General features: G+C 40.8%; 1 protein-coding gene across 1 annotated transcript in view; it reads right to left on the bottom strand.

The window, feature by feature from the left end:
* Positions 1-17035, bottom strand: part of nedd4a (NEDD4 E3 ubiquitin protein ligase a) — a 43522-nt gene that overhangs the window by 14013 nt on the left and 12474 nt on the right. The window contains exons 6-25 of the mRNA XM_010795627.1: positions 12107-12157; positions 11651-11712; positions 11382-11484; positions 10270-10433; positions 10052-10169; positions 9419-9589; positions 9155-9238; positions 8810-8929; positions 7919-8185; positions 7597-7674; positions 7362-7416; positions 6617-6675; positions 6409-6474; positions 6074-6303; positions 5382-5503; positions 4301-4371; positions 3751-3846; positions 3569-3642; positions 3424-3484; positions 2938-2940 (exon numbers count right to left, since the gene is read on the bottom strand). Coding sequence (XP_010793929.1) covers positions 2938-2940; positions 3424-3484; positions 3569-3642; positions 3751-3846; positions 4301-4371; positions 5382-5503; positions 6074-6303; positions 6409-6474; positions 6617-6675; positions 7362-7416; positions 7597-7674; positions 7919-8185; positions 8810-8929; positions 9155-9238; positions 9419-9589; positions 10052-10169; positions 10270-10433; positions 11382-11484; positions 11651-11712; positions 12107-12157 — 2055 coding nt within the window. The remainder of the gene's footprint in view (positions 1-2937; positions 2941-3423; positions 3485-3568; positions 3643-3750; positions 3847-4300; positions 4372-5381; positions 5504-6073; positions 6304-6408; positions 6475-6616; positions 6676-7361; positions 7417-7596; positions 7675-7918; positions 8186-8809; positions 8930-9154; positions 9239-9418; positions 9590-10051; positions 10170-10269; positions 10434-11381; positions 11485-11650; positions 11713-12106; positions 12158-17035) is intronic.

Genomic DNA, 17035 nt, shown 5'->3' on the forward strand with positions numbered 1-17035 from the left:
CTTTAATTATTGATAAGATGCGTTGTAATATTTTTGGCCCTTGTTAACAACGTAGGTTTTGAGAGTTGGGAACGTACAAATTTCCACACATTTATATTTTACATGACAACCTATAAGAAACGACACCACGTCAGAGTCCTAAGACAACTCAACTAAATGAGGTCCTTGGCGGTAGTTCCTAGAAACTACTCTTCGCTCGGACCTCGCAACTCAAACAAATTAGACCGGGTTAACCGACCGGTAACATTGATATTTTTTGACCAACGGGTCTTTCTACGTTATTACGAAGACAGAAGGACGAACAGAACAGGAGGTGTCGACCCGAGTACACACGCGAGCCCTCTGCCCAACCCCGCTACACCTTGCTGACCTCTTCTCTTGTGGTCTCATGTTTCTTGTCGATGACGGCGGTTGGTGCGGCAGATAGAGTCGCACGCAAAACCTTTTCATTCTGTCCGAAAGTAGACGGGCGCTGGGTAGCGTCTAACACACGGTACGAGAGTCTCCAAATAAGCCGGAGAGATCCTTCTCGAACAGTTTAGTGATATAACGACAAACACAAAAATCTGCGCACCGAGCACTTCCTGCCGTTCTGCCTCCGTTAGTCCCGACGAAGTGTCAGACACCGTGCCCCTTGTAGTTCCCCCACGGTCTACTTACCGAGACGAACTGCGAGATACCACGCCCTTTGTGGTGTAACTTATTAGACAAACATGTTGTGACGCAGCAAACGAAGCCACCGGAGATTGCGACTTTGCGTTATCTTCGTCGACATAGTTTCTCTCGATAGTTGAACACGAAACTCTTGTCTTTCGCGAATAAGTGATTCATGCGTGCACGATGGGTAGGACTTTTTGGGTGTATAATATACTCATAAACTGTTAACATTCATGTAATTTTTCATGCGGAAAAAGATATTTCACAAATGTAATTTCCCTTTAAGTAGCGGTGTTTGTTTGTGTGTTGCCTAGCACGTCGGTGATACACCGGCGAGTCCTTTGGTGCTCCTCTTGACACTCCAGCGGTGGCAATCTCGCCTGGTGAAAACTGTTTTTAGCCGAGAGGGTAATTTCCGTCGAGTAAGACCTTATCGGGCAGGGTTGACGTCTATGCCTAACAGTGAAGTAGGTATCAAAATTTTTTCCGTTGAGTTTCATCTACCGAACCTTTTGTTTGTCTGCGACATTAGTGACGGATTACGTGAAATTGTGTCCCCCATAGAGAGAACGTAAGATCCACCGAGAACATAGTAGAGAACGCTGTAAATATACAGCGACGACGATATAACATAATGGTACAGTATTGTTATGAACACATACGACGAGACGAGAAAAACGTGATAGTCATAATAAAACCGGATACAATTTACAGTACAAGAATATACGCAACGGTACACTGCCTGATGCCGTACCTTTAATCGGAGTTTCGCATTTAGGCCGCGTATAACATGTGAACTTCCGGTAAAACACAGAATTCACGAAGTAATTACACGTAACAGGACATAAGTTTATTTGCTTAATTTACTTTATATTACTTATTGTCGATACTTTGAACCGGTTTACGCCATAGTAACATTTGTTTCAAAAGGTCAAATCACATCTAAAAGAGAAGGCACAGGGGAGATATTAGCAAATTTTCATTTTGTCTGGTGACGCCGGTGTCGAGCACCGCAAGATAATTACGTGTCCTACAAGCTTTTTGAGCATAAAAAAGAAAGAAAAAATAACCTTACTAAAGTCTATTTCGACGACACAAACGAGACTACAACTGCAAACAAAAAGGTGCCGCGTTGCCTGGCGTGCGACAAGGCGGTAGCCTCGGCACCCTTGTGCACTTTTTGAGGGGCTCGGGTGTGTACCACCGTTGAGAATTGTAAAACTAACATAAGGATAAAGACTGTAAAATTTTCCAACCTCTTCAAAATCGGGTTTTTGTGTGACCGAAGGGAAAAAGGAGAGAGACCAGCAACGGACAGGAACGGATGACTACACGAACCAATACGAATCCTCCCCCCAACATTGCTCCTCTAATGTCGAATTGAAGAACTGGTCTTGTAAAACGGCTTATAGAGTTTATGTATTATAGTTCTACTGAAGTAAACATTTTCACGAAAAGTTTTATTTTCAAACTGGTTCGTAAACTGATACGGGTGGTGTTAGTTCGATACTCTCGTATGTGTGTTAGTTTTTCGGAATTAAGTTTGTGTTTTGGTAGACGCATATAAACAAAAGATAAAAAGAATAAAGTGACACACCGAAATCCTAACAACCCTCGTCTAGTTTATTAGACACATAAGAACCACACGTTTTCTAGGGAAAAGTTAGTCAAAAAACGCTCTGATTTGAAAAAGAAAAATTTCATAAGGACATTAACTAATTACTTACTTATTTATTTTGGCTGGGTCATGTTCTACACTACATTGACACCGGTCACGACGGACTTCCGGTGGACCACGGGCCCTACGTTCAGTACGCGAGGAGGGCAGATGAAAAACTCTTGACAGGAAATCCGGAGTCACGGCCTGTGTAGTCTCGCCAGTTACGTAGGAGGAAATTTAGAGCGCAAACGAAGGCGTTGTGGGCGGGAGGAGATTCTCAGTGAAACGACTTAGACATAACACGCTGGGGAGGGAGTTGGGGAATACCTGCCAGTCGTGTGGAGGATGAAAATTCTATCGCCTGTCTGGTATGGCGTTCCTTAGTTTCGTTACAAGGACGAACACCATATTTGGCTTATGGTTTACGAGTGCGACCTATGTTTTTTGTCAGGTTTGCAGGGAAATCTTAACACTTACTGGTTTAACGTCGAACTCCATGGATGAGAAAGACAAAAGAACCTTTTCACTAAAAGAAGAACTAACGAGTGACAAAATGAAATGGGAGCATTTCGAAGTGTAGCCGGACCCTGGCGGAGGGATACGTCAGAAAACTCCTCGACTCCCTCCTTTGAAGTGTAGCGGCTAGCTCTTGCGTGTTCCCGAAGCTGCCACGCACCTATAAGTCAGAACTTGACATAAACTTCGCGACTTGCCTGAATGAACGTACTCTAACACCGACTTCTCCGTCTCTTTGGTCCGACACGAAAGTCATAGGTCCACACATTGGGGACGCCGACGGACACCTGCCTACTTCCTTTCGCCGTGGTGCGAAAGTGAAGGCAGACAGCACCGTGTGTCTCAAGAACCTATCCAAATTCAAGCTTCCTAAAAAATACACATAACAAAAATAATTGTAACAAACCGTTTGAAGTAGCACAACATGAAATGAAATGGGGAAAGAAAACTACCGTACATATTGGTGCTATCAACCTCACTACACTTTGAATATTACTTATTTAATTTACTACATTTATATGACTCTCATTCTTACTTTATACGGTTTCTTGTTGTCTACTCTTTTATAAAAATGTGTGAATAGTTGTTACCTCTTTGAAAGCAGTCATCTGCTTCTGTATCCTGTTCACAAACCTCCACTGCATCACCAGACTGTTAGAAACACAAAACAGCAGGTTAGCGTCAAACCATCTTTCCAACAATTTGGAGATGAATTGTTTTCTCTCTGTTGCTTACTGGATGTATTCCTTCTTGGTTTCATTAGTGATGACAATCTCTGCGCCGCCCGGCTTCAGTTCATGCTGGTGAGTCTGAATATGAAGAACGGGATATATCATGTAAAATTAAACAAGAAAACACACGTATGACAAATGGTTGAAAGTTGACGTTTTACAGGGAAAGACTGTGTTTGAACACACCTGTCCAAAGAGCTCTTCGTCGATGGTGAACCTCAAATCCAAGTCTGTCGGGTCGTTCTCCAAAATCCACATCAAGGAGTTGAAATATTCACTGTCCTGAAAAGACAACGATCAAAATGTCTTTCATACTGTCTCATTCAAGGTGTTCAATCACAAGTGTAATGTGTGAGTTTAAAAACTACTATATGATATGCGCTAAAGGATGATAGTCATTGGACGTCTGGATCTTAAGTTATAAGATAAGTAAAAACAGCTTTAGAGTAAAATGACTTTTAATGTGAAGCTGCTTTATTCAGTGTTTTCTTTATTGTTTTTAATCACCAAGTCAATTTGTTTACGAGAGGAAGAGGCGTCTGCAGATATGTTGGCTCTGAAGGACCTCCAAATGGATGAAGAATGAATTCATCTTAAACAGGGCTAGCTGAGTGCAACGAGACAACAACTCCCATATTGGTGTACTTTGTCTTTCGTTATTGTTTTATTGTGTCATCCCTAGCCTCAGAAGACAACATATTGGGGGTTTAATTAGTTACAGCAGTATGACACTCACAACAGACTCCATGTCCTGCAGAGTGATCGGCTTCTGCAGCATCATCTTGTAGAACGGCCGAATGAAGAAAGCTTTAAATAACACACACACAAAAAGAGTCAAGCTCTATGAAATCACATTTCTCCAATCCCTTTGATCTTCTCTTTGCCCTTTGGCAATATGTGACCTGCTCCATCGAAATCAGTCGCATTGACCCGAAGACACATTTTGAGTTGTATACACTACTGGAAAGAGGAGATTCCTAGCTTTCTAATGATATCAGGATTGTTGTTGTGCTCCAAATATTAAGCAAAATATGTCACATTATATAATGACCGTCACCGAGTCATCATTTTGAGAACAAGGCCTTCAAAGTTTTCTCTTCTCTGGAATCCATCGATCTAATTGGTTATTAGCGGAGCAAATGATTAAAATACTACGGAGGGAAGATATTTTAATTTGGATTACTGGTCTGGGGGAAGCTCGCGAGTGTGTCTGTATGTATGTGTGTATGTATGTATGTATCTATGTGTGTGTGTGTGTGTGTTTGTGTAATTTTGCGTTTGTGTGTATTGTGTTCCTGGGGAAAACACTCACGAGAAACACCGGCTGTTGTTCTGCCTGCTGTGACGTCAAGTTACTCCGTTCTCCGCTTGTAATTATGCCGTTACAAGCTTCAAAGTTGTATTTATCATCTGAATTTGCCGAAACAAGTTTAATATTCTGAAAGCCAAGAATTTGTTTAATTGAAATCAGATGAAAACAAACTAACGGACCCTGCCGTGTTATCTATGATTACTATATGCCTTACATTCAAAATTTCAGCCGGAGGGAGGGGGGGCAGCGCTGCGGAACAGCCGAGTGGCGAGCGAGAGCCGTCATCTTCTCTTTACAAGCTTCAAAAATGTATTTATCGTGTGATTTTGGAAAGAAAAGTTTCATATTCTGAAAGCCAAGACTTTGTTTATTTAAAATCAAACAAAACACCCGAACCCCGAATCTATTTTTTTACACAAATCCACGTTTATTTTGAAATGAGCCGTTGCGACTTCCGACTGATTTCGATAGAGCGGGTCACATATGTATACAAAGAGGCACTCACCATCAAGCAGTTTGCCATGATACACGGCCATGCCCGCCACGCGGCCGATGAACTTGAAGTAGGACAGATGGTCCTCGTTACATAAACCTGAGTTAGGGTTAATCTGCAATGTGTAGTTGTCCCTGGAGGAAAGATCATAACAAAAGTATGAACAGAAATAAAAAGCTTTCTAAATTGCCTTTCATGGTTCCTATAAAAAAGCAACTACAGTTATTTATGTGTAGCTTTAATTGTCCACTATTATGCAGATTCAATCCTGAATAAATCATCATAAATTATGAAAATGTAAAACCATTCTCCCTTTCACACATTTGAGATGATCACTGTATCTAGACCCACACTGTCTGTCCTGAGCGTCAGTCATTTACTGTAAATATCATTTATAATCATAAAGAACATTTGCATAGCACTTATTATACAATTAATGCAGCACAAAGATCTTTCAAATAGGGGAAATCAGGCCTAAAATGAACCTAAAAACAGGAATATAACATAAAAGGGATTGTGAAATAAGATCGAAATAAAACACACTTGATATTAATGGTAAAAAATAGACAGAGCAAACAACATTAGATGGAAATGTCGAACCCACTGAATAATAAAAAAATCCCCCAAAGCACTTTCCTACTCTTTTCCTCGTTATTTAATGAGACCATATCTGGAGGTATAAAACATGCAGTGTGTGGCCTCACGTGGCAGAATACTCGAACAGGCCGTAGTACGGGTTGAACATCTCCTTGGACATGAGGAAGAACCACTCTCTGGCCAGGCCGCCGTAGTCCAGACCCTTTTCTCCCTCAAAGTCCACCCACAGCCGGGCCTTCAGCAGGTCGGCCCTCTTCACGGAGAGGATGCGTCGGTACGAGTCCTCCAGAACTGCATTTCGTCTCATCTTCATCTCAAAGCGGTTTGGGATGTCAGCCTAAGAACAAATGTAATGCGTTCATTAAGAAGAAAGTTAACAAAGTGGCAAAGTAATATCTGAGGTGAAGGTAACACCAATGCCAGTTGCTGTGAGGACACTCACCGGTTTCTTCAGCTTCTTCCTGAAGTATTCATACTTCTGTTTATAATCTCTGGAATAAGGCACTGCCTGTAATCAACAAAGGACAGCGTTCAGCGTCAAATCCATCTTAATCTTAACACTGTTATCAAGGATACATATTTACAGGAGTGTGCTTTTTCATGTGCTAATATCGTGTTACGTCATATCGTAAAATATAATGTATACTCACTGGTCCGGTTATAGCCGAGTTCTGTAATCTGGGATCATCCCATTGTGTGATCCTGGTGTCTGTGGAATATAATAGGCCAATTATTAATACTGAAACATAGAGGAGTCCCTGCCCTTACACTATCAGACCTTATTTCATATACACATATGTATGCCAGCGACTTTTGATCCTGTTTGAGTTTTCCTGTGACTCACACTTAAAGAAGATAATTTTGCAAAGTCACGGGTTGAGCAGCATTTAGCTCTGTACAGAATCTCACCTTGCATAATCCTAACAACAACAATGTAACAAACACTAGGTAACTGAGCTTTGTTCCGCGCACAGCTGTAACGTTATCTTACCAGGTGCGTTTTTTCCCCCTAATCCAGGTCATTTAATGAGCTGGTAAGCCAGAGAATGAGCAAGATTCGCTGTTTGTGTGAGTTTATTCAGGAATAAAACACACAGCTGCGCAGCGTCAGCGGGAAAAGAAGTTTTGACCCATTTACTCGACTTTCGGTGTGTAGTCCATGTGTTTTCAGACTTTTACAGTAATCGCAAATTGATGATTTGGAGTTTTTTCTTTTAATTTTTACAAACATCACGTGTGATTATTGGCACATTTCTAAAGGGTACACATAATGACGTGTCACTCGCCATTGATATACATATGTTTGTCCAAAATAAGGTCCCATGGTGGTCCCCTTCACCCCTCCAGACATTATTTTGTCCAAGATGTGATCTTAGTATTGAATGTCATACGCACTGTGATCTATGTAGAAAATCCTCCCATCGGTGTGGACCCTCTCCTCCCAGCCAGGCTAGAAAGGAGGAACACATCACATTCTTTAATAAGTAGCTTTGGTCTATCATTAAATATCAAAAATATCATTAATTATTCCACGCAGAGCAATAAAGGAAGATGTTTGCATGAGATCCAAAGCAAAAAGTTGATTATGTCTTTCAACCGATTTTGTTACACAGTTTCTGTAACAACTTACCGGCAGAGGGCCGAGATCAGATGGGTCGAGTGAGGGTCGCCTCCTCGCCTGCACAGGGATCTTCAGCCTGGGATCATCCTGCTCGGAGGAAAACAAACAGGGTGTGTTTCAGCAAAACAGGAAACAATTTCACATGGTCTTTGTTTTTCTTAAGTGGCTCCCTTGGGAGCATCTGCATTAAAAGTAGGAAAAATGCAGGATTATCTCAATTTCTAGCTTCTTGAGCTTTCAATGGTGTGTTAACAAACCGCAAACCAGTAATTTAGCAGTGTGCCTTTAAAGTAACTGGTAAAAGCACGTCCAATGTCTGCTGCTTTCTCACCCAGGTAGTAGCTTTAGTGTTGTGGTTGATGAAAAAAGGTCTTCCACTGGGAGCGCTGCGGACCTCCCAACCGGCCGGCAGGAAGGCAGAGTCCTGAGATGCCTCGGGGCTCGGGGTCTGCTGAGGAGACTCTTCAGGAGACACGGGGGGTAAGGGCGGGGTCGCGCTCTGACGAGCCCCTGCACCAATCTGTGCTGCAGCTGGGGCCACGGCTGGGGCCACGGCTGGGGCCATGGCTGGGGCCACGGCTGGGGCTTCTTGGGTCCTCTGTCCAACAAATATTATATGGAGAAGTAAGAAAGAACTGTGATTACAAGTGTCGGTTGAGTTTCAGTATTCATCATTTTGCTATCATTCAGTATCAATAATAACTAGAAAATGGCAATAAGTACAGTGCACATCTTGCCAGGCGTCCACAGGTAAGATGGCAGCAACAACTGCGTTCACCTTTCTCATGCCCAACTTTAGTGGATCATTACATTTATGAAATGGAAAAATATGTTTCATTAACAATTAAACCAAAATCTCTTTTTTGAGCCACAACCAAGGCCAAAATCTGGCCTTCAACAGAGAAGCTGAGGCTTGTTTTTAAATTAGCCGATTGCTGAAAATGCTAATGAAGCAGTTGTACATAACTTGAGGACACTAACAATTAATTGAGAGGAGTGAATCAAGAAGTCAAGGACGATAGAAAACAGTCAATTAAAACGTTTTTCAAAAGTTGTTTAACATCAAAACCTTAAGAGGTCCTTGTGCATTCATAAAGTAAGAAATGTCCACTAACTAAGCTAGGTTGATGGGTACAGCAGGATACTAGATTAGCTATGGACGGACAGACCGACATGTACACATATTGACACACACACAATCCCCCCAGAAAACACTTTGTACCTGAACGAGGGGCCGCGTCCATGAGGTGGTTCGGCTGTTGTGGTTAACAAAGTAGCGTCTTCCTTTACTGTCTCTCTTCTCCTCCCAGCCTGCAGGCAGCCCAGTCGAGGTAGGAACCAGCTATTGAATGACATAACATCAATTAGGGGATCAATACTGAAAACCTCAAGCTCTTGGAGTAACCCATTACCAATATTGGGACACATTAAGTCACTGAAAATATTTCCTAACTTCCACACAGGAAAGGAAGAAAACACCACGTGAATTCTGAATGCTGACAACTGTCCATTCACACCGCAAGGAGTGGAGGAAGGAGCGATTTCAAAAAGGGAGTGAGATACTCACCACAGGATTAACAGGATGTTCCTCTCTGGTTGAAGTCTGGGCACTTCCTCTGCGACTGGAATGGCTTGAATTACTTGCATGATCCTGCAGGGCAGAGGAAGGATGTCAAGACTACAGAGACACTTGACTATTAATGTTATATCACTTCCACTTATCTCCCTCTCTCTCTGTATTAAGTGTATGTTTCTAATTCATTTTATTAGGAATCGATCTTCCTCTGACTTTCCAGAAATCAGACCCATTGCTGAACAGCATATGACTCACCGCCTGGTTGGCTCGCAGCTCGCCAGCTGTGGACGCAGAAACAAGGGAATTTCTCAGATCTTCACGAAATGGGAGGAACTCCTCAGGGCCGTGGGGTGGAGGTGACATGACCTGGCTGTTGCTGTTGCTGTGGTACAAGGTGGACTCGTCGTCTGTAATGATCTCCCAGCTCTAGAAGAGGAGACAAAAGAGACTCGTCAAGAAAGTGGAGGAGTATAGGGGAAAGGTCCAAGTTTATATCCGATGACAATTGCGTCACTAACTGCGCTGTCAAGCAAGAAATGTGCACTTTTTTATGTAAACAAGCGTCTTTCATTAAAATAATTAGAAGTACTGAAATTATAATCACATAGAAATGACCACAAAAACTCAATTAGGATCCTACATGTACAAAACCTGGAAAAAATATATTTGTTAGTTTAAGTAATACACTTTAGTTTTTAGTAAGGTTTGTTAAGTGTAAATCTCAAAGTTATTTATTTAGTGTGTATTAGTGTTTATGCCAAACCCTCAGAGGAAAAGCCAGGACCAATTGCTAAAACATTGCAAAACCTGGCTGCAGAACATCCTTCCACCATTGTTCCCCCGCTTCCTTCACCAAAAGTGCATTTTTTAAAACAGTAATAAACGGACCTCAGGAGACTCTCGTGTGGTGTTCTCATCGTGGTCTGAGATCTGTCTGCGTGTAATAAAAGCCTGCTCCACGTCCATATCATTGTTCTGTCTTCTTTGTATCTGCAGGTCATCGTCCCTGTTTAGGACACACACACAGACACACACACAGTCAGTTCTGCCCTAACAAGAAAAAGTGCTGTAGCTTTGCTGATGAGGGGGTGGGGGGGGGGTCTTACAGGACTGTGGGCCGCTGCCACTGTGTGTTTCTGCTCTCATGATTGACAAAGTAGGTCCTCCCCAGGTTGTCCTGCCGCTCTTCCCAGCCAGGGGGCAGAGCGGGCAGCAGCTGGCTCTGCCTGGGACCCGACATGTCCTGAGCCTCCAGATACTCCCAACTGGGCTGCACGACACAAACAGAACTTTTAAAAAGGCGGTACACACAGCATGTACAGTATCTTAATGTCAATGGTCTTAAAGTAATAGTTAGTAAGAATTTCATATACAAAATCACTATCTCTGATGAGGTATCGCATTTGTTCACAGCCTAATAGTGACTGAGCATAATGCCAACAAATCAAAGTATTGAAATATTCATATATTTGCAGTAAATTCATTTCGTTGTCTTTCGGTGACATTCCAAGAATGAATGCTCGATAAGTGGCTGTAAATAAATCTGACATTTCTCACTATCTCTGATTAGTTTTTAATTCAAAGCTGTTGACTGCTGAAACACAAGTAGTCACAGGGAATGCAATGTGTTTGTGAGCTTTTGACCACTTCCGTTGATCAAAAATGCGTCAACAAAATAAACGAGGACCATATCTAGATGTGTTTTGCGGCTCAGTTTGAAATAATGCAGGATCAGAAGAGTCAGAAGTGGCCACACTGAGGTGTTAAATGAAGAGCAGCAGGCTACAAGCTGAACCCCTCAAACTTCTCAGCTAGGTAATCAATACAGTACACTTGATATTTTATTTCAGCTTTGTAGGTTGATTTGTGGAGATATTCAATTTGCAGTACCGTGATTGTCATGTGTGATTATGCAAAACAATACACTATCATTATTAATTGCTGTAAATGACACTATAGAAAAAAACAACACCAAGGGAAAAAAACAATTGAAAATGAGGTTGCCTACAATTGGATTTTAGCCAATACCTGGTTTATTTCTTAGCTCATAGAAATGTAGAGTGACAGGGAACTAAAATCTATTTATTAGTCCAAGTTCATTTGAGGCTGCAGCTGATCTATTATCAACAGTAGGAAGAATCTAAACTTAAAATAACACAACGAGTGATATTAATGAACGCCATGGGAGATACATCCTTGTTGAACGTGCTAAACTTACATCCGTGTCCTCAGTCTGCTCCACCGTTTCCTCCTCTGAACCTGGGTCTTTGGGCAGGTAGGTCATCTTGAGACGCAGGTGACCTTTGACCCTGGACTTGTGGCTGTGAAACCAACAGATTTATTAAACATTTTGAACATGAAAGACATACATATTGTCAGGAATATTGAAAACAAAGTATGAACTGTGGACTATAATTTCTCATGCCAATAAAAATGGAATGTAAACAGGGAAAGAAATAAGAGTAAATAACAATAAATCATGCTAACCTTCGTGGGTGAAGCAGAAAATCCTTAAATGTGTATGGTCTTTCTGTGTTAGGATTTTCTGTCTGAGAAAAGAAAAAGGACATTTTCAATCCTCCAAACATTTCGAAATCAGGGTGAAAAAATAAACTGACTGGCAGTGGATCAAAAGTCAATATATTTAAAGATAGTGATGATGGTGACAGTATAACATTTCTGTGTATTTATAATGAAACAAAAGCAGGAACGTAACATAAACATGACAGACTGTGTTTCCAAAACTATAGCCAACGATGTGGAACAGGCACTAGAATAAGGGCGAGCGTGTTTATATTTACATGGTGACATGGGTGAGAGAGAGAGTTCAAGAGCGTGAGCAGCAAAAGCTTCAATTAAAAACGAAATGATCTCTAACTAAGGGGAAGTCAAACAAGTCACAGGCGTAAATATTCAAAGAACATCCTTCAACCAAGGACTCACCGGTATCTGATTTAAGGGGACGTCCACCTGTCCCAGGAAGTCATCACGTGTCTGACAGAGAGACAAAGAGAGGGATCACACAAGGCGTCAGCATCAGGACAATATTACACATGCACGCACAAAGAATTCACACACAATGTCCTTAATGTGAAGTTAGAAGTTCTTCTTCACATTGGACATGTTCCTAAGGGCTGAAAGAGAATGGTGTAATGTCATATTGAATTGTTGTTAGACCCCCGTAATTACAGGTGCTTGATCACTTCCTGTGGGGCAAGCACAAACATTTTTGGAAAGGCTGAATGGCACACGCAGATAATGTAGAAATACATCGGTATTTTAGAAATGATTGTATTTATATTCTTTCAATACATTTGGAATTTACAACCCAAACGACAATCCTTCACAGACACCACTGGAAAACAATTTTACAAATATTATAAACACTAACAATAAAACCTGGCCTAGTCTTTATCTGCAACTGTTCAGAAATAAAGGGTTTAAACCATAGACTGTATATATAAAGGTTTAAACACAATGAATAGACTTATTTTTAAAAAGCCTGCACATTGGGGCACATTTGCCATACAGTAGATGCTATACGGTCTTCACTTCCATGGCAACGAGCATTTTTGTGTTTATGTCGTCAATGTTGAAAATGGTGGCAACCACAAAAACCCAAGGCAATACAATGGAGACGACCTTTACATTATGTCTATGGTTTCTATTTGGAAGACCACAAGGACAGAACTCTTCTCTGCCTCCCCACTTCATCCCCCGTTGCTTCTCCATGTGCTCAGCATGGACTAAGATCAGTCCATGCTGAGAAAATTCATAGAAAATATAGATGGGCTCCGCTGAGAAATGCTGAATGACAATCGAATAGTGATGATGTGACACTTTAAGTAGCAAAACACTTTTAACACTTTAAAAAAACGTTTTGGTGTAGGAAGTGACCCTGAGAATAAATGAGGCATGAATGAATAGACGGTCGTGCAAAGGTACAGTACACAGTTTTAACAATGATACAAACTGGATTTTGGGATTAAGTGTCCTCAGAGTCCCTGATATGAGAGCCTCCTTAGAATTTGAATGTCAACGTTATGAATGGAGCACTATAAGCTATTTGGTCTTTCTGCCACATCTATTTCCTTTTTCGCCTCTAACTATCTTTACTCTTTAGTTTAAACAAAACACTCTACTATCTTCAAGGGAGTCATTTGACTTGATCTATTTCATGTTATATTTAGTATGTAGCCTAGATAGGAGTGTGTTTATCAGCCTACAATGAACGGCTGCACTGTGTTATTGCTAGAGAGACTCGACCTAAAATACTGTGGCATTTGTCAGACAAACTGACTTTTCTTTGAACACTTCACACATTCACAGCATGCCTTTATCACAGCCGCTACAGTCTTGAAGGCAAAGGCTGAAGGCAAACACACACTGCACTAGGGAGGTCACTTTGCGACCAAATTAACACCCGCGGCAGGTCAAACTGTCTAACAGCAGTATAGGGTGTTTACGTGAACAAATATAGATGGAGGCCTCCTTGGTCCTGCCCTTGCATGTCTAATAGAGCGGCCAAGGGAAGCAGTTAAGTGCGGGTTAAAAGATACACGCTTCATGCACACAGGCAATGACCCCTAAAACTCGTTTGAATATATCCTCTACATGTAGTGGTCTGGTTTGTAGGTCCAAACTGTTAGTCTTAATTATTCGATTTTTATTCTGACACATTTAACTGCTTTGTGTCTTATTAAATCCTTGGTTTTTAATTATTTAAACTATATATATATATTTTCAATTTAAAAAAAATAAATCCTTCCTTTTAATGGGTTGTATCCGTTTTATCATGCATGTCAGGGCCTTTTGCTACATTATGTCTGTGTCATCTTATATTATGGAATTGTATCTGACATCTCATTTAAGTCAATATATAAGTACGACATCTAGCAGGATAACATTTAATGTCACATTCACATCAGTTGTCAGGAGTGATGAGATATGCTTTCATATCCCACGTTCAATAAAACCACAATGTCTTACACTTAACCCCAAAGCCCATGTAACATTCATCAGCTAGTTCTTAAGCTCTCAGAAATCTTAACAATATATATTAATACACTGCCTTTTATAGTTTCTTACTCATATAGGAGAAAACTGAACTATACAAACAACGAGAGACAAATTGGACATCTTATCTGTGTGTCAACTTAAGTCAGTTTTTAATACCGTAATGCATAAAACAATTACGGTCCCTATTGGGTTTAAAAATTAAGTAGGTCATTTATATATCAACTAACTTGTTTTTCCTTCGAAACTTTTGGATGTGGTGAGGTGAGGCCAAAGAGGAAGTGTATGCTTTCAACCATAGGCTATAGTTTTCAACAGAGGACAAAACTGCCTGAGATAAAAAAAAACATAGCCATAGATAAATGTGCGTTCGGAGCATCCCTGAAGGTTCAGGTGACACTAAATGCAACTCAGTTTAGCATGTGGCATTAAGCAGTGCTGACCACGTACTGCATGAATGTGGCAAACAGCTACAGACACATGTTTGGGCATCTCTGGAGCAAGCTCAGTGATATCCATCTTGGCTCGGCAAAGACAAACTACTTTCCAACAGGTGGACAGCAGCTTGTGAAACCTAAACTTCTGAAGAGATACTCAGCTAATGTTATTGGAGCGTCTGACGATTAACCATCCTGTTCAGGGGCTAGTGCACACGTCTGAAAAACAATAACTGTAAAATAAGCTGAAGCTATTTATAAGTTGGCAAAGGGAATGAGAGGAAATAAAGACATGTATAATAAAAAGTAATGTCAAAGGGATAGAAACAATGTCTGATATCGAGAATAGAGTAACACTGTGTTCTCGATACACACACTAAGTCATGTGCATTGAAATTCTGGTGGAATTTAAGACTGAACAAACGTTGTACAGAGCAAGAAATAATTCAACTTCTGGCAAGTTAGAAAAAACGTTATTGCACAGAGGGGGGATTTTACTTACTTACGTAAAAAAATCAAACAAAGTAATCATATCTGTGAGTTTGTTAAGATGGGGAAAACATTTATTTTTGCAAGGACCTGTAATGAGGAAGGTGAATGACACATCTAAATGGAGATTATTATTGCTCTTATTGCCATTTTATTTTTCATATTCTTGATGGGTTAGTGTTATATATTATTAGGAGGAGCACAGTATTTTAGCTCTGAGGCAGATGGTTGGTTTATGGGATTAATTGAGAGATAAAGGGTAATTGTACACTTATGTTGCTGACTGAAAGTGTGTTGTGGCCTGTCCTCACTGTTATTTATTTTACATATATACCCTTTTTTATGTTCAAAATGAATGATGTTTACTTCAGTTTAAAGGGGAACTCGTGAAAATGCCACAGCTGCAGAGACTATGCTTGATTATTACGACAAAGTTGAGTCTAGGCTGTAAAAGGAGGAAGGCCTGGTTTTCCACACGTGAAACGATTTACTGTCACAGCGGGGGGCGGTAACACCGAGTCTGGTGGCATGCTAGTTGTGCTGAAGTATAATTTATAACCAACACATATTAATTTACTCTCGAGGGGGACCTTTTTTTATTATTTTTTGACTGCTGGCTCTTTTGCCGTTTATAAAAAGAAAACAGCCCAAAAGTGAAGGTCTGTGTTCCCACAAGTTACTTCTCTAGACCACATGTTATCACTTGTGAAGGAATCTGAATTATTCCCAGCTTCAATTAGGAAATGCATCCCACCACCACAACCACTGGCAGCTGCACAAAAGTAGTTGCAGCTGGACAGTCTTTAGTTGTTTAAAGAAAATGGAGGATTTTTGTTTATCCTGATAGACTAATCAATGCAGATCCAATGCCATGTACAGTCATGCTCAAGTTAATACCTCCGAAATGTGTATTTCCCCTTCCTCGTGTAATGTGGTGACGACTGGTTGTTCATTAACTCGTGAGATGAGGTATACAGAGTTACGAGGCCACCGAAGATAAGAACGGTAGACCTGGCGTTTTCATAAGTTTCCATTGTGGAAATGTTTTTAACACCACACCCAGCTGCATCATAATACACACATTCAACTTCATACAGTAGTTCATTGGCTTCATCTTTCTTCTCTTGCAACATTTAAAAAAAATGATCTTGGTAGCCTGTTTCTCTACTGCTGAAATTAACAAAGGATGTTACATGTTTCTTATATTTTCAGTTCTGGCTGTTTATTTTTCTCTTTTGTTTTTATGTAGTGGATAATAAACATTGTTGGGCTGATGTAGGTAAGAGGTAACCATTTGTACTGCTGCTGTAAAATGAAAGTCATTTGTGAGTACAAAGCTCATTTAGCCATATTTACTGAGGAAATTCACTACGTGTTTTTCAAAAAACGTTATACACATGGTTTAGTATTTTGTACATGTGCTCACGACATGTTGCTGAATTTTGATATACTTATTGGTGTGAATCCTATTGTTGATGCGTTCAAGGCAGACACGATCAGAATGTAAACGAAGGTGTGAAGTGTTTTAGACTTATACCAGAGAGATGTGTGAAGTGACACTTATTTATGCACAAAGGATTTTGTATATCAGGGCTCAAGTGAAATTAATATACTCGAAACTGTATTTTTTCTATTTTAAGTCAGAAAATAAAATCTGGATTTACGAAAGCAAATTTAGATCTGTAAAAGTAAATGGACTGGCTAATTAGGTAAAGAGGAGACTTTGGTACTTGACAACCTGCTAAATGCAGGGGGGGCGGCCGACACCGGATACTTCACAAACACTGCCTGGCAGGGGGACCCATTGGGAAGGGAACGCACCAACCTTTTACTGGGAAAGGCTCATGCTCCGTCTTGCCTACATTACATTTCCCCCGGCAGACACACACACCATGTCCACAGATGGCTGGCATGACTGTGCGCTGCTCTA

This window comes from Notothenia coriiceps, unplaced genomic scaffold (assembly GCF_000735185.1).
Source record: "Notothenia coriiceps isolate Sejong01 unplaced genomic scaffold, NC01 NC01_scaffold00037246, whole genome shotgun sequence".
Classification (NCBI taxonomy): domain Eukaryota; kingdom Metazoa; phylum Chordata; class Actinopteri; order Perciformes; family Nototheniidae; genus Notothenia; species Notothenia coriiceps.